This window comes from Sceloporus undulatus, chromosome 1, assembly GCF_019175285.1.
Source record: "Sceloporus undulatus isolate JIND9_A2432 ecotype Alabama chromosome 1, SceUnd_v1.1, whole genome shotgun sequence".
Lineage (NCBI taxonomy): Eukaryota > Metazoa > Chordata > Lepidosauria > Squamata > Phrynosomatidae > Sceloporus > Sceloporus undulatus.
This window is the reverse complement of record NC_056522.1, coordinates 74,946,396-74,971,007: the sequence shown is the minus strand read 5'-3', so window position 1 is coordinate 74,971,007 and position 24,612 is coordinate 74,946,396. Positions and strand designations below refer to the sequence as shown.

Here is a 24,612-nt window from a genome sequence, read left to right as displayed (position 1 = left end):
TGCATGGGCCGTGATGGAGCCCTGGAGTGGCAGGCTGCCTCCACGGGCTCCTTCTCGGCCTCTGCGGAGGCTTAGGCCTCCACAGAGGCCGAGAAGGAGGGAGGCCGCCACCGCCGGCGGTCTCCTACAGGCCCGCTGCAGCCCCTGGAGCCCCACGGAAGGGCTCCGGCGACTGCAGCAGGCCTCCTACAGGCCTGCCACCATTTTTCTTCAAAAATGGCGGCGAAGTCTCGCGCGACCTTTCTTATCCTGCCCTGCGACGGGAAAGGTTACATGAGACTTCGGCTGCCATTTTTGAAGAAAAATGGCACCCGGAGCGGCGTGGAAGTGGGGGCGGCAATCGGTGGCAGGACCGGGCTGGTGCCGGTCCAAAGGCCTTGCTGGGCCAGATCTGGCCCGCGGGCCGGGGGTTGCCGACCCCTGGTCTAAATCAATGGAAGTAACAGTGCCACTCTATAACACTTTGGTCAGGCCTCACCTCGAATACCGTGTCCAGTTCTGAGTATCACAATTCAAAAAGCATGTTGAGAAGCTGGAGTGTATCCAGAGGAGGGCGACCAAAATGGTGAAGGGTCTGGAAACGAGGCCTTACGATGAGTAACAGAGAGTTAGGTATGTTTAGCATGGAGAAGAGAGGGTTAAGAGGTGATATGACAGTGCTGTTTAAGTATTTGAAGGGGTGTCACATTGAGGATGGAGCAAGCTTGTTTTCTACTGCACCAGAGAATAGGACATGGAACAATGGGTGCAAACTACAGGAAAGGAGATTCCACCTCAACATTAGGAGGAAAGTCCTGACAGTAAGAGCTGGTTGACAGTGGAACACATGCTCCCTCAGAGTGTGGTGGAATCTCATCCTTTGGAGGCTTTTAAACAGAGGCTGGATGGCCATCTGTTGGGGGTGATTTGATTATTGTTAATGCTATTAATTGCTCATTATTGTCATATTGCTGACACTTCTTGCTGAGCTGTTTTAACTGATGTTATTCCAGTTAAATGTTTTATTGTTATTATTTTGTATTGATGGGAGGGAGGGTAGAAGGGTGGGGTTTTTCGGGGACTGCTTCCTTATTATTATTATTATTATTATTATTATTATTATTTTGTGACTCTGTATTTGAAATTTTCCTTGCTGTTACCCGCCTCAATCTTCAAACTGGAGAAGCGGGATACAAATAAATAAATAAATATATTATTATTATTATTATTATCTATTAAGTCTTTTATTCATCATATTAATCATTCTATTAATCATTTTATTGATTGCATGGCAAGGGGTTGAACTCGCTGGCCCTTGTGATCTCTTCTTACTCTAGGATTTTATGATTCCTAAGCAGGCTGTTTTTCTTTTTTAAAATGGCTTTTCTTTCTTTCTTTCTGCCTAATAATTGCCATTATTGCATGACTGCACTAAAAATAAAAATAAATAGAGACTGAGAGGCATGTTGGTAAGGGGATAGGGTAGGGACAGAAATGGCACCATCACGCTTCTGAAGAGCTGTCCCCAACATGGTATGTGTTCATTTTCTAGAGTAATGTAAACATGGGTTCTTATGAGCCTGGTGTTATAAAGTCCTCAGAGAAGAAACAGGCTGAGATGGTAATCATGAGCATGTAAATTTGAACAGGAACCCAGAATTTGAAATGTTAGCTTTAAAAATGCATTATGTTAATTGTTTTTGAGCTCCAAAGGTTAATTCAATATTGTTAATGCTAATAAGTCTTTTATTCATCATGTTAATCATTCTATTAATCATTCTATTGATTGTTACTTTTTAAATAAACCATAAAGAGTTCAAAAACCAGAACTCCTTTTCCAGGCAAAATTGTACTGGTCTGCACATCCAAATTCTGTTCACAAAAAACTTTCCAGAGCTGCAAATCTGAGCAGGAAAACCTTTACAGATTTTAATAGCTCCTATTCTCCTATCTCTGATCACAAATCAAAGATAATGTCACAAGAATAATGAAAAAATGAATCAAAATACACTAATTGTTGTATAAAAATAATACAATAATAATTAAAGCAAATGTGAAAATATTTCCCTTGTTATTGAATATTCCCTAATATTAACATACCATGTTATTTTTAAAGAACTACTTCAAAGCTCTGCAGGGCCTATGGGAACAGTCCTATCTTGAAAAAGTGAGGTGGCTGCCTCAGGGAGCAGCTGTAGAGAGCTATATAGTAAAGGTTGCAGTGGTGCTACATGAGCTGCTTCATTGTTTCTGAGGGTGCATTTATGCTGTAGAAATAATGCAGTTGGACATCACTTTAAAGGCTGTAGCTCCATCCTATGGAATCCTGAGATCTGTAGTTTTACATGATCTTCAGCCTTCCCTGTCAAAGAGTGCTGGTTCTGTTGGTGTAATATGCCTTCAAACAACAGAAAAATACTTTGATTGACTAAATGATGACTCACACCCTACATTCTATATTAGTGGACCAGGAGACTGGTTACATGTTAGTTGACAATTGGAATGTTTGGTTGGTTGTGAGCTATTGTTGGAGCAGCAGGTTATTGCTGTGAATTACTGTGTTTTAGTTTCTAGCTGTGAAGCAGAATTTGAAGTTGATTGAAAGTCAGAGAGAAGTGTGTGTGTGTATGCATGCTGTTTTATATTGTACGTATTGTAACTGAAGATAAAAACCTCCAGGGATTTGGTTGAATCAACAGTCTGTGATGGTTTCTTTTAAGCGTGAAAAGTGGTCAGTGCACTGCCAATACCAATAGCTGGATTTTTTTGTTTGTATACTCTGCTGTGTACATTGTTTTGATTGTAGCTGGGTGATTTTTACCCAGACTGCTCTGGGAGTTGGTCTTTGTCCCAATTTAATATACAAGCTAACAGGTTCCTCACAAAACTATAAATCCCAGGATACTGTAGGATGGAGCCATGGCAGTTAGTGTCAAACTGCATTATATCTACTGTACAGTGTAGATGCACCCTGAGTTACTCTACTGCCCTCCAGAGCAGTGGAAGAAGTTATCTTGTCACCAGTGTTGAGATAAAATTCAGCTGTCAGTCCAATCAGTTTTTGTACATGGATCTGGGCAGGAGTGGGGAGGCAATATCTTGTCCCTTTCCTCAGGTGGCAGCAAAATATTTTGGGCCAGCATTGTAAAGAAATGTTCAGTCTTGTGGATGTGTGGTCCTCCATTTCCTGGAAAGAAATGACTAAGGCCCTTGTAGCCTTAATGTTGTTTACTTTTGCGTACATTCAACATTTTTTATTATTATTACTGTGCCATCATTTCTTCAACAGGTCTCAGCAGCTATTTTGCATGGGGCATCATCCCAAGAGAATCTGGAAGAAGGACCACTTAAGAGTAGCCACAAACATCTCAGCAATGTGCATACAGGAAGGAAGACACCACTGGATGAATTTGTTCCTGGAGATAAAAAACCAAAGGTAAAACATGCAAGCTCCTGATGGATAAAAATAATTTTTAAAATGCTTTCAACAAATTGGAGGTGTTGTTGTTTTATACTGACCAAAAACAGTATGAGCACACTAGGGCCCCAAACAGACAGGCAAAAAGAAGTGGTTTCAGGCTGCTTTGGGAGTGTGGCATTTATATGATGCATGCCCTGGAAGTGGCTTGAAATTGCACTGTGCCTGCTCTAAGGGGAGGGAGGGAGCCAGACTAAAAACCCTGCATATAAATATTGGTCCCAAAGAAGCACTCCATCCTAACCCTAACCCTAACCCTAAAGCGATTTATAAATGCACCGGTGCTGGTGCACATTTAAAAACGATGGAGCCAGCGATCGGGGTCGCAATGCAAAAAGGGAAAATGTGACACCTCCAATGGCTGTAAGTACAACATACAGAACCAGACAGTTCAATACAGGGCATGGGTGCAGGTGGGGTAAAGGGGACATGTAGAGGGGGCATGATTGTACATTGCCAGTGTCTTACTGGACACATCTCTGCCCCAATGCCCTGTCCCGGTGCAGGGTCGCAGGTGCAACTGTGTGACCAACCAAAGGGGGAGGGATGGCATCTAAGTGGCAGGCAGTTGCCAGCAGTGTGTTACTGTGACTGTACATGGATGGTGATGGCGGGGAAGTTTCTTTTTTTTTAAAAAAAATACCCAGCAGCATGGCTTGACACCACACTGTGCGGTCATGGCATGCACAAGTGAGCCTCCTTGGGAACAGGAAGTACTGTCAGCGGGGGTTAAGCCCACTCTTGGAAGAAGCAGCTTTGGGCTGCTCTGTCCTGGTTGTCTACTTCACCCCTAGGTGACCTTAGGTGAAGCAAGCCAATTTTTCTCATCTTTGGCTCCTCCATATTAAATATTGAAGATAGTACCATTGACTTACCTTAGACTGTAAGAACTTTATTATCTAGTTATAAGACTTTCAAGGGTGCTGTGAGGATTACAGTTAGATAGTGAAGTGGTCTGAGCACTTCAGTGGACCATAGAAGTATTAATTAAATTAATCCTTCTAAATACTTAAAATACTGACACATTTGAAGTTGTTAAGCATTTAGTTTCTGGTGGTTTCTCCACTAATAAGACCACAAAAATCAGTATCATCAAAATGTTTCAATGTCTGATAGGCAACAAGAAGTGCACTCCAGAGGTCTGACTCACTGAAATCTGCAACAGGAGACCAAAGAGTGAAGAGCCCATCTAAAGTCCTTCGTAGCAGAAGTGCGATGCCCACAGGTCGGAGGACACCTCATCAAATGCCATCTGAAGTTCACAATGTAATGATTAGCTTTGATTCTTTAGTATTTATAGTTAACTTGTCTTTGCAAGGTAGTTTTGCAGAAAAGAATCAATTTCCAGGAAGTTACAGTTTTTGAAGAATACTTGGAGAGGAAATGTTTTTTTTCATGCAGCATTTGCATATTTTAAGCTCATTTGCAGGCTGAATTTAAGTGATTTGTCACATAATGTCTTTTAATGGGAAAATGAATATTTCCTCCTAAAGTCATTGTGAATTTAAGGTTCTGGAGAGAGAATGCCTTTGATATTCTTTGGGACTGCAGCCGCAATGCATTTTGCTATTTTTGAGGCATGTTTTTAAATTACCCCTCTCCCCCATTTCTGCTGAAGTATTGAAAGGGTGTAGAAGCAACAACAGCAAGCTGTATGTTCTTCAAAAATGAGGGAAAAGCAAGGGGCATTTTAAACTGTAATTATCAGGGTTGGGTAGGGGTGAAACTGTAATTCAGGTTAAGGGAAAGTAAAATGGGAATGTGGTATTGTCCAGTGAGGCTGGATGAGCCCTACAACTATTTCACAACTGCTCTTTACCTGAAATCTCATTTGCTGTGGCTTTTGACCATTATTTTATGACATAAACCCCTTGTAGACTTTTTGAGAGTTGTGGCCATTTTTATACGGCCATCAAGCATCCTAGGGCTTTTGAGTTAGTAGAATTGCATTTATGTCTTGGGGAAAGTCTGAGGAAGAGATTATGAACTTTGACTATTATTTCCAGCTGTTTGTTTATCTGACAAAAAATCTTTTCCATGGAAGAAGACATTAATATGATCCATACAATGACCAAGGCCCTATTCATTGCCTGAAAAACCCACAAAAAACCAAGCCTGTTCATTGCTGGTGGAGCACTCCTTCACCATACTTATGGAGTGGCAACATTCCAGGGTCATTCTCAGTTGTGGGTGGATGGAGCTGTGCCCACACGTTGGGCTGGTCAAATAGGGAACTGCTTGCATAAAGTGATAATAGATACTTCCTTACACAGATGTGTAAAGAGTTCAGCCACAAGGTTGTGGCTAATATCTCTGTTTATAAAAAATAAGATTTTCCTGTTGCTTTTGGGTCAATGCAGAAATGGGGGAAGCATTTTTTGTCTAATTTTTTATATTCCCAAAGGTTTCAAGCAATAAAAAATGGGCAGGTAAGAGTATTGTGTCTTCACTGAAATTTTTGCACTTTATTGTAGAGTTTATCTCAGCTGGCTCATCAGCAGCAACCAAGTGATGGAAAAAAATCAGTGTTGTCTGCATCTAACCTGAATGCACTTAGGGATGCAAGTCCATCTTTATATGTGAAAGGTAAAATATGTGGAAACAATAAGCTTCTATTGATAGGAGAAAACAAATTACTGTACTCTTGCTCAGAATATGTCTGTTTAATGTACACAAAAATAAACAGCATTAAGGCTATAAGGGCCTTAGATTCTCTTGGGATGATGCCCCATGCAAAATAGCTGCTGAGACCTGTTGAAGAAATGATGGCACAGTAATAATAATAAGAACAAGGGTATGGGTTTCAGAAAGCAAGCCTTGAATCACCTGTGCTTTAGGATGTGTGTCCCTGACAGTTTTGTAATCTAGAAATATTTTAATCTTTCTAGGCACATACTGTTCCACTTCTGGTAGTTCAGAAGATACAGCTTTTTTAAACAGCCAAAATAATGACTCTTTACATTCTGCAAACTTGAGCAATGTGGAAATAAAGGTAAAACATAATATTATGTATGGAGAACATGCCCAAAATCCTACATTCAAAAGTTTATGGGGGGAAAAATAGAAGATATGACTCATTTTCTTTTACTCAAAAATGAAACTTTCTGCCTTTTAATGTAGGAGGCCTCTTAGACCAGAGCCAACTCTATAGTTAAGCAGAATAAGGGTAGGAAGATGTCTGAGGAAGCAAATGCTGGGGGTCTAAATGTGGCCCTTCCGGTTGTTGTTGCTTTCCTTGTTCTTCTCCAGCTTTTCTCTTTCTTGGAGGACAGAGCAGTATGCACCACACAACCTGTGTTGGACCTCCTAAATTAGACTGCAACCTCTGGTGTAGTCCCATTGCCTGTACTGAAGTAAACTTGATAGATGTTCATTGATTTCTGTGCAAGGAATCAGAATAGAACATCACTTTGTATTCTGTCTCAGGCAGCAAATGCTTTGGATTAGCTCTGCTTTAAACTCAATTTGGATGACTTCAGATTGCTGTTAACATCTCCACAGGTGAAAGACAATATCCACTGTGAAAGGCCTCAGAGGTCTAAGAAGCCCTCTGAACAGGTGGCTTCTATGACTGACTCCAGAAGAAACAGTATATTCTCAAATAGCAGAAAGACACCAGCAGAAAATAGTCCTGTTTTTGTGGATGCTGTTTTTGTGGATGCTGGAGGAAAGGTTTGGTCTCTCAACAAACTGTCTCTCTGACATTTTTCCACCTAAGATTTCTGTGGTCCATTCCACATCCCTTACATTTTGTCCTATTGGCTGGGACAAAAAAGATACCCATTGGCAAAATACAATAGTTGGGGGAGGGTAATTTTTGTCCCAGCAGTTTTATTTGTACAAAACAACAACTATGCATGGCAATTGGGTGAAACTTGGAGGATACTGTTTATAACTCTACAGGTGATATTGTCATAAAATGCCCACCCTATATATTAAACTCTTTGTGTTCTTGAACACAACATGACTCTATAAATAGTGGTCTAAATTGTCCCATTTAACTGCATGAGGCTAAGGCATTATCTTCAATGTGATCTATTTTGAAACTGAACAACACAGATAGTAGGGCAGAATAGAATCTTGTTTTAATGTAAAAAAAAAAAAAAGGGGGGGGGAGGGAATGACCTAACAGTCTTCTTGCATGAAGTATCACAGCTCTTATGCCAGGTTTTATAGGGGATAACACTTTACAGAAAGATATATGTGAATAAATCCAAGTTTGATTGTTGACTGATGTTTGATTGTTGATAGATTTCCCCTTTGAAACCAATATTGTCCAGAAGGGCATCATTATATAATGAAAGCCAGGAGGATGGGAAAGTGAAAGAAAAAATAGAGTATCCAGATGGAAAGGTAAGAAATTTTAGATGAATATAAAAAAATAGATAAGCTATACCAAATGAGAAATAAGCTGAAACTTTGGATGTCAAGATATGCTCTTTCAATGGAAGAACGGGAACATAGCACTGAGGTCTCTAGAGTACAGCATTGTATTTTTCTCTCTTGTCTTCACAGCACTTTCACCCATTCACCTAATCTATTCTTGAGGCTGACATTAACTGCATTTAACATTATTCAGAATTCTTTCACTGAGAAATTAGGACTGAAGCTGTTGAGCAGACCTTTCCCAAGAATGAACATGACTAGTCCTGTTGCCAGTCAGTTGTTTAACTCTTTTCTGAAGGTGACATGTGTATCTGCCTAAACCTTTGCCTGCCTACGTCATCTTTGCTTGAAATGCCTTCGCCATCCCTGGCTGTATTGCTAAACTTAAGACTCAAAATATATTTTTTTCTGGGCCAGTATACAGTATATTTTACGTCCTGCACCATAAAGTTGTTATTTTGAATGAAGACATCTTATATGAATATGGTATGTAGTTAGCTTTAGCATGATGTCGATAAGCCTGATACCTACAAGTCACACAAGGAAGCTAGCATGTGTACACAGCCTTAATGGGCAAGGTTTCATGTGTGTGCTAATAAGACAGCTGGCTTGATGTGACACACGCATCCATGGCAGAAAATGTTCACCAGGGCTGTACTTCCCATCTGCTCATTTAGAGACTTGGATGATTTCCCAGGAGCTCTGTGTATGGAACAAAGCTAGTGTCCTGTGGAGCCAGAATGCATGTGATGAGGGCCACATTATGCCAAAATACAAGTGCTGCAAGCATATGTCTCTGCCATATGGTAATTCAGTGAAGTGCAGCTTGCAACACTCTTTGTAGAATTAGAAGTATCCAGGGAGATGAAGATTTTGCTGATCTGTGACAGAATTTTTAATGCAATTTGGCTAATTATGAATCTTAAATCAGCATAAATGAATGGTGGAAGGATGCCTGTCATACTGTGAGGCCTTTAAAGGGATCATGTGACTGCTCTTTACATTTTTTCTGAAAGATACTTCCAGGACAGATTATACTCTTGCCTTTACCAGGGGATGGTTCTTTTTTAAAATACCTACATTGACCCATGGATAAGTTGACCCAGATTTTTTGGGTCAATTTTTTGACTAAAATGTCTAGACTTATACATGAGAATATACAGTAATTTCACAGGTTCAACAACTGAGGTGAAAAGCATGTAACACAGGCCTATATTAAGCCCTCCTCAAGTTGTGTTCTTAGGCCATATCAGCACTACAAAACTTTATTAGATCTGTAGCATTTTTACAACTGTTTAACTGTAATGATTGTCCTTAGAATTCAGATGAAGGTTCTGAGAATTCTTTATATGACATTCTTTGATCTCTTCACAATATTATTGTTCCTAGTTTGAGATCAGTGTAAATTAGGTGTTTAATAATCATTTGAGCATTTGATGCACATATGAACAGCTTTGATCAAATTATTGAGGCCCTGTCAGCATGGGCCAAAAATATGTCTTCCCCCATTCCCATGGCAATCATTCCAGATGACACAGGTCCCTATCCCTGGTTATAGTGGGAGCTGTCTAGATGTCATCCGCACTGAACCAGACATATACCTCCCTTTAAAATGGATTAATAAAAGTCACTTTTTGCTCCAGATCTTCTAGGAAAACCCAAAGCCCTCTGAAGTGATGCCAAGCAGCAATTTACAACGTATTACACTTTGCCAACTGCTGCTGGCACAAGTCTCTCCCTCTCAGGTCAGACAGAGGCACCCAGCCATGTGATTGACACTAGGCCCTTTGTTCCTGACCTCAGAAGGACCAACTCAGGCCACCAGCAGCAGTGGTAAGTGGCACAGAAAGATGCATGTGTGAACATCTGCTCAGTGTCACTCTGGAGTGCCAGGTAATGGGGGGGGGGGGACGTCAGGGCTGCCCCTGGAATATTATGGCCCATGCTGACATGGCCTGAGACAAGAGATCTCTTGTCCTTCTCTTCAGAACTGAAGGCACTACCTGTATAATGATGCCATCTGTCATGGATTATAGAAGCTAAACTTTAACCAGGGCCAGCTGAAGACATTTTGCTGTTTGAGGCAAAGAATGACATCACTTCCACTCTCTAGTCCTCATATATATGCTGGATAGAGTAGAAGTGAATTATTTCTTTAACAGTGGCTATCACACCTGAAGAAGCAGGGTAATTCAGCACACACAATTCTGCTGTCCAAAAGAAGGGAACAGAAAAGAGTTCAGAACAGCTGGGAGGCTGCAATATTGAAAACTGGAGACAGCTCCTGTATCTTTAGTGGTTGTTAAAAGACTGAATTTCAGCAGAATTGCTTGTTACCTGGTTGTGTTACAAACAACATTTGCTGAAATTTTGTCTTATATACAACACTCAAAGGTATAAGAGATGCCTCCAGTTCCCACTCTGGCAACTATATTTTGAGTAGAAACATTATTTTCTGTGCAGAAAAAAAGCTGTTTTCTGTGCAAAACTCCATGTCTGAATTTTGCAGAGAATAAGTCTCCAACTACAACATTTTCTGCATGGGCACAACATTTTCTGTGCAGAAAATTAAATTTCTGCTAATAAATACTATTTTTCATCCAAAAAAATGTTGTTTTCTATGTAAACAACTAAGTCCTGAAATTGTGACTAGTCTTTGAAAATGGCAGTTTTCAAATACTTCCTTGCATCAGGAAGAAAAAAGCTAAAATAAAGCTCTACATGGTTTGGGCCCAAGTTACTTGAGGGACTGCATCTCGCCATATAATCCGCCCTGCACACTCGGAAAAACCGGGAAGAACTTGCTGGAAATTCCACCTTCTAAATATGTTATTACTTCCCAGATGGCCTTCTCAGTAGCGGCCCCACAAATCTGGAATAGCTATCTTAGGGACCGCCTCCTCCCGTACAATCCTCCCCGCGCTCTCCGGTCCTCTGGGAGGAACTTACTGCAGCCTCTAAAATCTAGGCTTGCGGCAACCTCCCAGAGGGCGTTCTCTGCTGTCGCCCCCAAACTCTGGAACGACCTGCCAGATGAGATCCGTCAGATAACATCATTAGACAGCTTTAAAAAAGCGGTCAAGACGGATCTTTTCCGGCAGGCCTTTCCAGATTAACCATCCCGGCCCAGGTTCCCAGGTTCCCTGATTCCCTCATTCCTCCCGTGGCCCCATCTTAGTGATGGTTGAGGATCAACAGAGGGATATCAGGGTTTTTAGTTTTAACTGCTGTTTTTATGCTTGATATTGTGTTTTTAATATGTTATACTGTTTAATACTGTCTTAAGGGGGGGAGGGATAAAGTGTTTTTAATTGTCATATTTTATATTTTACTGTTGTTAACCGCCCGGATTGGTTTGCCAGAGGGTGGTATACAAATTATTATTATTATTATTGTTATTATTATTATTATTATTCCTGACGAGCTCCGTCTTATCACCCCTCTGGAAACATTTAAAAAGAGGCTTAAAACCTTCCTCTTCTGTCAAGCCTTCCCCCCTGGAAAATGAAGTCGTGTACTCTGATCTCATTGACTCTCTACCTCACCCTATTGATTGATTGAATGATTGTTTTTAGATTGTATATTGTATTTAGTGCTCTTGGTTTTATCTGTTTTATGATGTGTTTTGTAATTGGTTTTAAACTCTATGTAAACTGCTTTGATCTTTTTGGAAAAGCGGTATATAAATAAAATTTATTATTATTATTATTATTATTATTATTAAAATAACCAATTGCTTCCTTCAAGAAGAAAGGTGAAAAATTACATCCCTAGTGTTACACAATCAGTATTGTGTCCCCTGTTCATAGGATGTCTTCAGATGTCATGGAGAGCAGCATCTCATTGTGACACTGAAGCTGGATTAAACATATGGCAGCTAATGTATGTGGAATGAAGAAGTAATGCCTTGTTCCCTTTGTTTCAGACACATAAAATGTCTTGAGTTGGTCCTGATTCTCAATTTTGGGATGAACATTAAGCTGCTTTAACACCTCTAGTCTGTATTTGCCTCTCTAGATTTAATCTTGTAAAATATGATGAAATTGTTATAGGCAAGCTTTGGCAAGAATTAAGACTAAATCTTCTGGATATCACAACTTTGCTTGAAGTATTGTGGAGATTCATGAAAGTAGCATTTGGTATTTCTTATCCATTTCCTATGTACTGAACATCTGTCTGTCTGTCTGTCTGTCTGTCTATCTATCTATCTATCTATCTATCTATCTATCTATCTATCTATCTTTATTAATTTCCAGTAAAATAAAATAAACATATGTCTTTCTTTTAAAGGTGAAACAGGTATTCATGGATGGACGCAGAATTACTACTTATCCGAATGGCACAAAAATGGAGATTAGTAGTGATGAAAGGACAACTGTTGTTACTTTTTACAATGGCGATATCAAGAAGATCTTGCCAGATCAGAGAGTGGTGTGTTCACTTATTTGTTTCTTCTTGCTTTAAAGCCAAAACTTTTAACTGCTCTAATGAAGAGTGACTTGGGTTCTAAATAGAATAATTTGGAGCAAAAGAGAAGTGAACATTTAGCCGTGCTTTGGACTGAGCTAGTCTCTTTTCAGTGACCATTAGCAAGGTTTTGTATTTTTTAAAGTAAAGGAAATGTCAAAGTAGCTTAATCTCTTTATCTCAAATGCCTTTCAGAGGCTGCCTATCATCTGCTAGACATGGGAAGAAGCAAAGACTGTTCATACTATTTCATTGTGACCCCTTAATATCTCACACAGTGTCCCTGCCACATATGTATACATAAGGCACATAACTATATACAGGTTGAATCTCCCTTATCCAAAATGCTTGGTACCAGAAGTGTTTTGGATTTTGGAATACTTTTATTTGTATTCAGGCATATAATGAGAACCTTTGGAGGTGGGATTCAGGGCTAAACACATAATTTATTTATGTTTCATATACACCTTATACATATGGTTTGATGGTAATTTTTTACAATTTTTTAAATAACTTTGTGCATGAAACAAAGTGCACTGAACTATCAGAAAGCAAAGGTGTCACTATTTCAGACACCCATGACAAAAGTTTTGTTTTTTGGAATATTTTGGATTTTGCCATTCCACATAAGGGAAACTCAACCTATATAAAAAGGAGAGGGGCATGACAAACATGCCACAGTATGTTGGTCAGAGTGTCAGTCTTTGTAGGATCCAGCTCAAGGGAGACTATTTCTGTTTGTTTCCTGCATAGGATACTGTATTCAGCACATAGTTGTTAATCTTCGCAAGGGCACCAAAACCCTTCACACTTCCTGAAGGTGTTTTTCAGATTTAAAAAACCAGTTCCTGCAATGAACTTTTCAATGAAAAGCATATGCACTTAAATTAATTAAAGCAAATGTACAAAATGCAAGGATGTACAGTATACTCCCCTTCCTCACGTTTTTTGCTTTATGACACACCTGTAGTGTAGAAACAGAAGTATTTATTTATACACCATAGTTTGTCAGTAATCAGGAGTAAAAAGGTGCTTTTATTTAAAAATGAAAGATGAAATGTTTTACACAATCAAGGTTTTTTGCCTCTCCAATACCAATTCTATACTTATGCAGTGTTGTTGAGCAATATACAAAATCCTGTGTATGAGGAAGGACAGGGGTCTACAACAGGAGGTGGGGGAATGTTAGTGGAAATTTCTTCCAGAGCTGATGGGCACTGCAGGGTCCAAGTGATGTTATCAGTTCTCACTCCAACTAGTAGAAGGGTGAAGCACCTGATATATATATATATATATATATATATATATATGGTCATTTTAGCGTTGTTGAACAAAGTGGAGTGGTAAGGTTGGCAGGTTGCTATCACTTTGTGGTCTGGCTTTGCATCCCTCTGCTAAAAAAACAAAAATTGTATGATTTCTCCCCTCTCTTACCCCGCTACACAAGCATGTTGATTTCAAAAGTCCTCTGGTGTGCATTTTTCAAAGTGCTGGTGTTGCACTGTTTCTCTTCATATCTCCTCTGGACCACACAGAAATTGATAACTACATCAGGAAATTGTGCATCCCACACAGCCAGATTTCATGCATTGTTTTGTGTCACAGAATGTCCTAAGTTAAGGGGAAATGTCTTACAGCTGTTTGAATGTTGTGACTAAGATATATGGGGGAAATGGTGGACAATGGAAACTTCTCCATTCTTCTTGCAGGTTTATTATTATGCTGATGCACAAACAACCAGAACAATTTTCCCAGATGGTTTGGAAGTGCTGCAGTTTCCTAATAAACAGATTGGTATGCAAAAAGTGATTCTTTGTTGTTGGTGTTGGTGTTGGTGGTGGGGGTGGGGGTACACTTAGTGTTGCCAGGTTTTCCAAACAGCAATAATGGACAGTTGAAATTCATGATGTATGGGGTTGACAATCAGGAAGTAGCTATAAACAAGTTAATGTTCTAGCTAAATAAAAAGTGAAAGTATTGATTTTAATTAGCCAAATGTTGCTCTGTAAAATGAACATGTTGTCCACATTCATAAATTACATGATACATACATTTTTATCTTGATGAAAGGCCTACACTCAAAAATATGGATTTTTTTTGACATCTTGTTTAGCCTATATAAAAGGAAAAGTTTTCCATTCTCAATAGGTCCTATAAGGGGCCAAATTTCCAGCCCTCAAATACAGGGTACCCCTTGCAATGAGGGGCACTTGGCAACCTTACTACACTTATAGATAATATTTTAAATTGGCTTTTCCTTCTTTAGTGGATGAATAATTAAGAGAAGGGCAAAACATAGAAATCCTGAAATAAGAAACTAACATATTTCTGTTACATTTACACACTGCACACTGAAATAGACCTTATAAACCTGTGTTGAAATCCAAACCAAGCCAAGAAGCATACTGAAATGTACTGATGAAGTTTGCATATATCGCATTACAAGACAGAGGGGAAATGCATATTGCTGTCCAGCGGAAGTTTCCAGGATAGTTTGCAATGTGCATATCATAAATAACTGATTGACATTCTTACACAGTTAATGGCATTGCCTCAGCCTTATATGATTGGATTATTTCCCCAGTTTGGGTGCCTTCATCATCATTTTCACTTTGTTGTTTTTGCTGCTGTGTGCCTTCAAGTCATCTCCAACATATGGTGACCCTAAGGCTAGCACAGGGTTTTCTTTTCAATATTTGTTCAGAGAGTTTTGCTTATGCCTTCCTGTGAAGTTGAGAAAGTGTGACTTGCCGAAGGTCATTCAATGGGTTTTCATAGCCAAGCAGGGATTTGAACCCTGGTCTCCAGATTCATACAAAAAAACCCAATATCATGCTAAATAATTGTTAGTACTGTAATATGCCTTCCAGTCAACTCCAAGATATTGTTACCTTTTCACAAGGTTTTCTTGGCTAGTTTCATTCAGAGGACATTTGCCATTGTCTTCGTATATGGTTGAGAGTGTGTGTGTTGCAGTGGATTTCCATGGCTGAACGGGGGTTAGAACCCTGGTTTCCTGAAATGCTAGTCCAGCATTCAAATCACTGTACTACACTGGACATCATGTCATATTATATTACAGATTATTTTATATCATAATTACTTCAATCATTTTTTATTTTATATAATGTCATGTTTTCAGCTACAATCTATTTTTGTAAACCCTTGTCCTAAAATGTGGACCCTGCAGTAGAGAACTGAAGTGATTAGCACATTTAGGGCTATTTAAAGGTGCCAAATTTCTTTATAAGAAGGCTCTATGAAAGAAACAGTAGGCAGCCTGTGTGTAGGCTGTTAAATATTAGGATTATGCATGTGTATATTTTATGTACACCATTCACACATTGAAAAGTCATAGCCAGCCATTTTACTAAGGATAGTTATTTGTTATTTGTTGTCAAGTTGACTTTGAGTCATGGCAACTTTATGAATGAGAGTCTTCCAAAAGCCCAATCCTCAATTGTCCTGCTCTGGTCTTATACAGTAAACCCAGGGCTGTGACATCCTTGACTGAATCAATTCAGCAGTAATGCAGTCTCATCTTTTCCTACTGCCTTCCATTTTATAGAGCATTATTGTCTTTTCCACTGAGTCACATCATCTTGTCATATGTCCAAAGCATAACAGTCTAAGTTTAGTGATGTTCTTTTCTACAGAAAAGTATCATCCTGATGGTACTGAAGAAATTGTGTTTCCAGACCAGACAGTGAAACGCCGCTATGATCGGGGTCTTGAGGAAACTGTTTTTCCAGATGGTACAGTTGTCAAAGTAGAAAAGTAAGTAATACATGGGGATGTGGATCAAAGAGTGAAAAGAGGGAATTATTTGTTAAAAGGTTGTTTCAGCAAAGTCTTTACCACAGCTTGGTAAAGTGACTTTTTGAACTAAAATTCCCAGAATCTCTTATTTGCTTGGGTATTCCAAGTTGTAGTCTCAATACTGTTCAGACTGAGGAATCTGATATACCTCAGCAAAGGAAACATGGGTGCAATTGTTTTCTGCAGCCTGCTGCTGCAAATTTTCCTTTGCCAGGATTCCATTTCAGGACAAAATGAAAAGCAAGCTTGTAGGCAACAGCAAATGTTTCCTGCATCCTTGCAAAGACTAATTTGTATTTACTTACAGATAAAAGTTTTCTTTTGTTTCCCACTGGGAAAATGTTTCCCACTTTATTAGGAAAGTAGTGCTCCTACGTGTAAAATCAGGAGTGATTCTTTCACATGCTGATTTGCTCCTTGTGAAAGAGCTTGTGAAAGTTACTTCTTTGGACTATAGGTGCCAGTACTTCCTAGCCAGTATGACTGCTGGGAGATTCAATGAGTTATAGTAAAAAAATAATAATAATAACTTTCCCAGCACTGCTCCTGAAACAGGTAGACTGAACCTGCTTTCACTGTAGTGATGATGGAGACCAATTGCTATACATGATTAGGGAAGGAAGAGACGGAGGTTGATCAGCAGCCATATACCTGCTTATGAATCAACTGGTTATGAGTGGCCTTTTCTGCTATTCTCCTCCGTATGTTAAAGAATTTTTGGGTTTTTTGTTTTTGTTTTCATTGAGTTGAGCATTTTAACATTCTTTCTCCTTCTCCTCTTCTCCCTTCATTTTTTTCTCATAAGCAACCACACAAACAGTTTTTGAATTACAGGGTTGTAAAATTGAATTGTTCCATATTGTGGATATTGTGAAATATCAAAGTTAACAAGTAGGATACAATTCCAAAAATACATAAAATTACTTGAAGAATAAATTCTGCTGTTGCTGTTGTGTGTGTGTCCCACATTTGTTAAAATAAAAAGTACTTTACTTTAATGACAATAGAACAAAATGACACCTTTGCAACATGCTTAGTATTAAAACTGTTATTTCTTTAAAAATAACAACTGTATAAGCAACAACATTCATCAGCCTGAACATCAGAAATAGAGGGAACATTGACCTGGGCCTGCAATGGGATGCCAGGTGGGGAGATGTTGTTGTATTGTATATGCTCCAACTAGGCCAGGAAGCACAATGTCATTTTAAGTGCAAATGCACTCTATCAGCATTCCATGTGTTGGTAGTCAGTGCTGAGGACAAATGAATATGTTACAGTTACAAAACATTTGACCTCAGAGTTTACCATGGCAAATTATAAAGAGTGTTCTGAGGAGTAAATTCACTGAGGAGTAAATTCACTGAGTTTATAATGCGTTAGAGCACCTATTTGCTACAAAAATACTAAAGCAGGAGGGCAGTAATTTCTACTGGCCCTCTCTACATCATCTGTGAATTCCTGCTTTAGACCGTCAATTGCTTTTGATCTGTAGGATTGTAGGAGCATATGCCCTGTGCAGTTACATACTCTCTCAAGCTTTCCAATTTAGCCACTGCCAGAACAAGACATTTGTCTGGGTGGATAGCTTGTTTTAATATAGTTATTCTTATGTGTAAAGTGTCTGAAGTTTGGTGGTCTTGTGGAATGAACAAGACTCTTTGGACACTAGTGCTTTAAAGTTTAATGGTTTGTTTATTGCGTTACAGAAATGGAGTTAAAACTATCCAGTTTCGCAGTGGTCAAAAGGAGATACACACTGCTGTGTCTACAAGAAGAGAGTACCCTGATGGTACTGTAAAGACTTTTTATTCTAATGGCCAGCAGGAAGCCAAGTACTCTTCAGGGCATGTTCAATTCAAAGATGAAAAGAGGACCATCCTCCTGGATAAGAAATGACTCATCCTTCTGGCTGGTGTTTCTTAATGTCATGTCATATAGTTTCATGTCATGTAATTTATTTCTGTGCCATATTTTGGACAAAAAGTGAAAAAGCTTATCAGTAACATGTTTTTTAAAAGTCAGAGACATGTATTTTCACAGTTAAGAAACAATAAGCACAGCTGCCATAATAGCTTGATGACTGGTGAAAATCATCTATTGGAAGAAACAAAAGAAAGACATTGCATGACTTTCTTGCACCGAATTCTTACCAGCCATTGAATTCTGTTTAGAATTCCCATCTGAGCCACTTCCCAATAGTGTAGAGCATCTCCAATGATGAGATGTAATGGAGATCCTCCTTGTAAATTTCATCATACAGGCAGTCTTGTATGTCCATAAGAAATTCATCAGAGACTTTGGACCAAGCCATTTAAGGGCCTTAAAGAACAAACCTAGCACTCTAAATTGCACCTAGAAACAAATCAGGGACCAGTGTATCCTAGGTGCATAGGAGTAAAATGCTTCATACAATGGTTAGGCATGGTCTTTGAAGCAGTTTTCTGCACCACACACTCTTCAGATGTAGCCTTGTGTAGAATGCACTACAGTAGAACAACCTAGACATGATGAAAACATGTGGCCAGATGTGATTTCTCCACAAAGTGTGGCAATTGGCATACCAGCCAAAACTGTGTGAAAACACACCTGGTCACAACAGCTAATTTGGGTCCATCCACAACCTCATAATGATTTTCAAAGTTGATGCAACCTATGAGATCAGCAGTAAAAACTATCCCCTTCACTGTCCAATAGATGTCCTATCTAAATAAATAAAAAATAAAAACTTTATTTATATACCGCCCTTCGAAACATCAGGGCGGTTTACAACAATAATCATATACATTCCATACAGATTAATACAGACAATACAAATTCAATACGGTCAATACAGATTAAAACAATGCAGTTAAAAACAATAATACAATAACAATAAAAGAACTTGTGCCAGATCACAAACTACTAACAGAGAGGGGGGGAGGGGGCTCTCAGGGCAAAGAGTCCGAATAACATCTAGTCTGAATAACATCTGAATTGGTTAACCTACGTACATCTAGCCAATTATGGTTTGCAACGGTTACAGAGTTTCAATTTTTTCATTCTTTTCAACCCTGAAAGTGGTCAGTCATTCCTTTGAAACACAGTATTATGAAGATGTGGGTGTCACATAGCAGCAATTCTCCATCCCAAATCAAACTAAGATGAGAAAAGAAAAGTAGCGATTGATGTTTCAGCAGTATTTCACAGCCATAAATGATTTCTCTCAAGACGAAGAATGGTGAAACCTCAATGGACCAATAGGTTCACAGGAGTTCTCCAGCCATGCTGCCTGGACGATTCTGGCTGCTGTAGTCCAAAAATGACCTTCCCAAAATCTGCTGTGAGGACCAGCTGAAGAAATAGTAATGTGTCACACATCCACTTTTTGGCATAGATCATTGCTTTGACCAAAGTAATTTCAGTCACAAATCAGAGCCAGAATACTGCTTGTAATGGATCTAAAAACCAGTCTCATCCAAGGCCACCAGGAATTAAATCAGCAATATCTTCTCAGGCATCTTTGTCCCCAATCTTGACTCTGCCTGGCCTGAGAGTGGAGACTGGCCAATAGTGATCCAGGACATAGGTACCGGGTTTTTGTGTTTTTTACCACAACCTCCCTTAATGGTAGAGTCAGTTTCACTTTTCTGTTTGACCTGTGTGCCTTTAGGGTATAATATTTTGAATCATTTCCCTCTCTTCTCTCTTATTCATTAGCCCCTCATTAATTAAATGGGCATGAATAGTGGGGAGGCAGGGGAAAATGCTCATGATATTTTGTTTGTTGAGTTTCAGGCAAAAATGAAATGATTGGCTGGCTAGGGTTTGGTTATTCTAAGATTATGATGGAAATTTGAAAAACTGTACAGATGCATACAGAGTGCTACCTGTAAATCTTTTGCTAGTTTTAAGTAATTCATTATACTTTTCCCCCTCCGTTTCCTGAGCTCATCTATATGCTATCTCATGTATCTGCTTTTTCCCCCCACTTTCTGGATGACTGTCTTTAATGAACTTGGCACAGTGGGAGAGGAGGCTTGTACAACAGGCAAGAGGCTTTTTCAATCATTAACTCATGATCCTAATAATCAATGGCTAGCCATAACTGAGATGCTTAAGTGGAATAGAAGAAGTTGGAAATGACTTCTTAAATGTGCCAATAATGGACTAGACTTTGTGCACACATGTAATTACTTGTTTCTAGTATTTACTGATTTAAATGCATTGGTAAATAAATGTGATGTATTAACAGCTGATCATTTCCCTTCCTATTATTTATTTTGACACATCAAAATAAATAAATGGGCTCTAGAACATATTAAGCCTGAACTCTCACTAGAAGCCGAAGTGACTCAACTGAGGCTATTGTACTTTTCAATATATCATGGAAACACATGACTCCTTCGAAAAGACATCAATGATGGGAAACACTGAAGCCAATGGGAAAAGGAGACTACGGGCCTGTACAGACAGGCCAAAATAAAGCGGCTTCGGGTCTCTTTGGAGGTATGCTGTTTAAATGACACATGCATCGTAAGAGGCCAGAAGCTGCGCCAAAGCTGCATTCCAGTCCTTAGTACTGGAGCATGGCTTTGGCGTGGCTTCTGGCCTCTTAGGACGCACACATCATTTAAATAGCATTCCTCCAAAGTGACCCGAAGCAGCTTTATTTAGGCCTGTCTGTATGGACCCTACATTACAGATAGATTGATTTAATAAAGAAAGCCACAGCCCCAAGCTTGCAAGATCTTAGCAGGTCTCTTAATAACAGGATCTTATTTGGGAAGGGTGTATTTCATTCATAGACTTGCCATACACTGAATCCAGTGTCATAGTACATAACAACAATAGCTGTCTTGCTAGAGGTCCTACTAGAAGACTTCAGACAAAGGAAAGAAAATGAGCAGCCATTAGGCTCAGTGAAGCAATTACTTTAGATGACAGAGCACCAAGAGCAGCAAATTTGATACTGCTCTGACAGGGCCCATGCTGCTTTCTCACCTGCTCCTTCGAGGTTCACCCTCCACATTGCTTGAGAATGAGGAAGATGCAATGGCAGCATTCACATATTGAAGGGGTAGTGGCAATTTTTTATATTTCACCTAAAATTCATAAGGCAGATTTTCCGCCTTCTGGCAGAACAATCATTTCAGGTTCACTTTTGGAACCATTATCTCAATTTTTGGACTCATTCTTGGCTCCTTTTGTGGTGAAGGCACCTTCCTACACTATACATGTTTACTTGGTAGCTTCGAGATGATGCGCTTGAGACAGTGGATACAGGCCCTGTGTTCTTGAAACTAATCCTGTCAGATGCAATTTTCCTACACTTTTCTGAAGTAGAACAAACATGTATTATTTTGCAGGAGATATATACATTCATAAATATATATTGCATCCACAGAACCATGTATTTTCAGGATGGGCATGAAATAAGGCATAATGTTGCCCACTGGACTAAACCATGGTGATTTCTGCTAATGGTCCAGCACAATTTGAAGAGAACTATAAGATTTATGGCTGCAGCTCAAGTCTCTGGAGCTTGGTGAACAAACAGCAAGGCCAATGGAAGTTTCGTGTGGGCATATGTTGTTGGTTGAAAACACAATGCAGAAATAATCAATTTTGAACCTGCTTTAACTGCCCTGGCTCAGTGCTAAGGAATTCTGGGAATTGTAGTTTATTGTGGCACCAGAGTTCTCTGACAGAGATGGCTAAATGTCTAAAAAAACTACCATTCCCAGAATTCCTTACCACTGAGCCAGGGCTGTTAAAGCTGTCTCAAACTAGATTATTATAACAGTGTGCTTTGGGCTGTTGCTGTGTGCCTTCAAGTTATTTCCATTTCTGAGTGTTTAGTGAGGGAGCTTTGAGAAGAAAGGCCAGGAATTCTGTTTCAGTGCCTACTTAAAGATTACTGAATATGGATGGTGAGGAAGCTGCTGCAGTCCCCTGCAACAGCTATGGTATGTTTGTGTTCTTGCCAGAGGATGTGGGTAGCTACACATGCAGCAAGTGCCAATTGGTTGTCCTATCAGAAGAGAAGGTCCAGCACCAGGAGGCCCATCTAGCTACTCTTCAACATATTAGGGAATATGAGTTTTTCTTGGATAGAGTGGAGAAGACTGTCCAGGATGAGGAACACACAGCAGGTGTTTCTGAGGAGCAAGTCAGTTCCCAAACACCAAAGGTAGACATTTGGAGGAGTGTCACACATAAAAAGTATCTGGACTAGGGATCATTATTTGAACTTGGAGCTAGAGAATTGATTTGAAGGTCACTTTCTCACCTGTGATTGATTATTTATTTGTTTGTTTGTTTGTTTCATTTTTATGCTGCCTTTCTCCCAGAATGAGACCCAAGGTAGCTCACAAAATAAAAACATTTTTAAAACTTACAGTAAGAATTTAAAAACAGTTAAAATCAGTATAAAACATAAAAAAGGAAGCATAACTAAAACACACACCCTATATAAAACCACTCTGTCACAAATATTATGTTACAAAGCCTTATTATTATGTTAAAAAGTGATGGAGAGGAACACCAGCAAGAGCAACAGTATCAGCTCTCACCAGAAACAGATGGTGTACCAATAGAGCTGCTTCATTCTACAGAGACAGAATCTGCTCTTGTTCTCTACACAATCAGTCAACAAATATGGAAAACAAAGTTATGGTGCACATATTGGCAATGCTCAATATGCATTCCGGTCACAAAATCCTCTGTCTTGGTTACAAAGTGTGAAAAGTTAAAGTTACATTTTGATGGGTCTCAGCATCACAGAGGTGAGGATTGCCCAGTAAGGTGGCCAGTCAAGCAGGGGTGCAAACCTTTGAGATGTGTTTCAGCAGAGTTTATGAAAAGCCTGAGAAAGCAGCATGAAGCAGCCTCTATGACCATGAGATGAACTCCATCTCCCAATGCTGTCTACTACAAACCAACCTTCTAAGACACACAGCCCCCTTCCATATGGATGTTTATTCCTAATTTTGGAGAGAAAGTGGGATGATGGTGATGACAATGACGTCATTAGAGAGTGAGAGATCATTGAGGATGCATCCAGCTATTTTTCTCTAGCTTGACATTCTGCGACAGGAAGCCACAGAGATCTTGAGATCCTCAGGATGTGCCTGTCTTTGGAGCATGTCTGACAGCTGGGCATCTTCCTACTTATCCCCTTACTCTCTGACAGCACAGAAATGGCCATGCTGGGGGCAAGGGTGGGACTGTGTTGCTTTTTTGGGGGGGGGGGGAGAGGGGATCTTGGTTATTGCATGGCTGAAAAAGAATGGTGATCTCCACAATGACCAAAAAAGTATGTTTTGATCATATATATCTGACTTACACTATCATCATTCACTAATGAGATGCCAGCTGTCATGTCATGATTCTGAACCTCTTCTTATATCATGTTTTGTATTCGGGGATAAATATTGAAGTACAAAACACCATATGGTGTCATCATAGTTTAGAAAAGCTCTGGTCATGCTGCCAAGTGGCTCTGGAATTCCAGCCCAAACCCCCGCCTTTATGTCTGGAATCCTGTTGGGCAGTTATGAATGCATAACTATTACACATAACAAGTTTTGCACTTGTGACTGTTTAAAATAACAATTTGTGACTGTTTCATATTTATAACACACATGTAGCCCCTAGTTTAAAGGATACATAAGGCCCTTGGAAGAAATATCAGATCTGCAAAAGAAAATATATGACCTATATGAGTAAGAATGACAGCGTTTCAAATACTCACAGGTTTTGAGTGGGGGAGGGGGGAGGGGATGCCTCCTGTTTCAGAGAAGTCCCTCACATTAATCTAAAGAAGAAAACAGGATTTTAAATAGCATGGCCAGTTCTTAACTGACACAGTGCTTGGAAAAGTTGGCCAGAATGTTTGGGGGAATTACAGATGTGTAAGCATCAGTGAATCTCATTCCGATCCCCCAAATCCTCAGTTATCAGACATCAGCCACTGTGATCAACAGGGGCCTGTTCCTCTCTTGTTTGGGAAGTAGCTGGCAGACAGTTCAATCCCCCACTTGCACAAATGATCTCTGGCATGAGGGGGAATTGTTCCAGACATCCTACTTCTTCCTGTCACACTGGAGATTACTGTTGGGGGTGCAGCCTCCAAGCAGCATGACAAGAGCTTTTCTAATGACACCACATGATGTTTTGTACTCAGCTATTTATACCTGAGAACCAGAGAGCCAGTGTGGCATAGTAGTTTTGTCATTAGGCCCAAACTATGTCTCTGGAAACCATTCATGCCCATGCATGCCATACATTTTTATTTTCAAATTTGGTATTTCATGGAACTAGCTCTGTCTTGATCTGATGTCATATTGAAACAGTTCACATGAGAATGAAACAATAAATACCAGCAGACTTCTGCCCCCTACTCTCCTCTTCCCTCTGCTGAGTTAATTGTGTGCAGGCTACGTTGGCACTTTGAACTCTGTCTGCAACAAATAAAGTAAGATCATGGGAAAAGGAGAAAG

General features: G+C 39.6%; 1 protein-coding gene across 1 annotated transcript in view; it reads left to right on the top strand.

Annotated features, from left to right (window-relative positions):
- The window catches only part of LOC121917640 (centromere protein J-like), a 27,919-nt gene extending 8,903 nt beyond the window's left edge, over positions 1-19,016 (top strand). Inside the window, exons 3-12 of the mRNA XM_042443756.1 lie at positions 3,269-3,415; positions 4,574-4,723; positions 5,932-6,043; positions 6,346-6,449; positions 6,959-7,129; positions 7,709-7,810; positions 12,134-12,274; positions 14,020-14,104; positions 15,967-16,087; positions 17,839-19,016. Of these exons, the coding sequence (XP_042299690.1) occupies positions 3,269-3,415; positions 4,574-4,723; positions 5,932-6,043; positions 6,346-6,449; positions 6,959-7,129; positions 7,709-7,810; positions 12,134-12,274; positions 14,020-14,104; positions 15,967-16,087; positions 17,839-18,028 (1,323 nt within the window). The 3' untranslated portion in view covers positions 18,029-19,016. The remainder of the gene's footprint in view (positions 1-3,268; positions 3,416-4,573; positions 4,724-5,931; positions 6,044-6,345; positions 6,450-6,958; positions 7,130-7,708; positions 7,811-12,133; positions 12,275-14,019; positions 14,105-15,966; positions 16,088-17,838) is intronic.
- Positions 19,017-24,612: the final 5,596 nt, after the last annotated feature.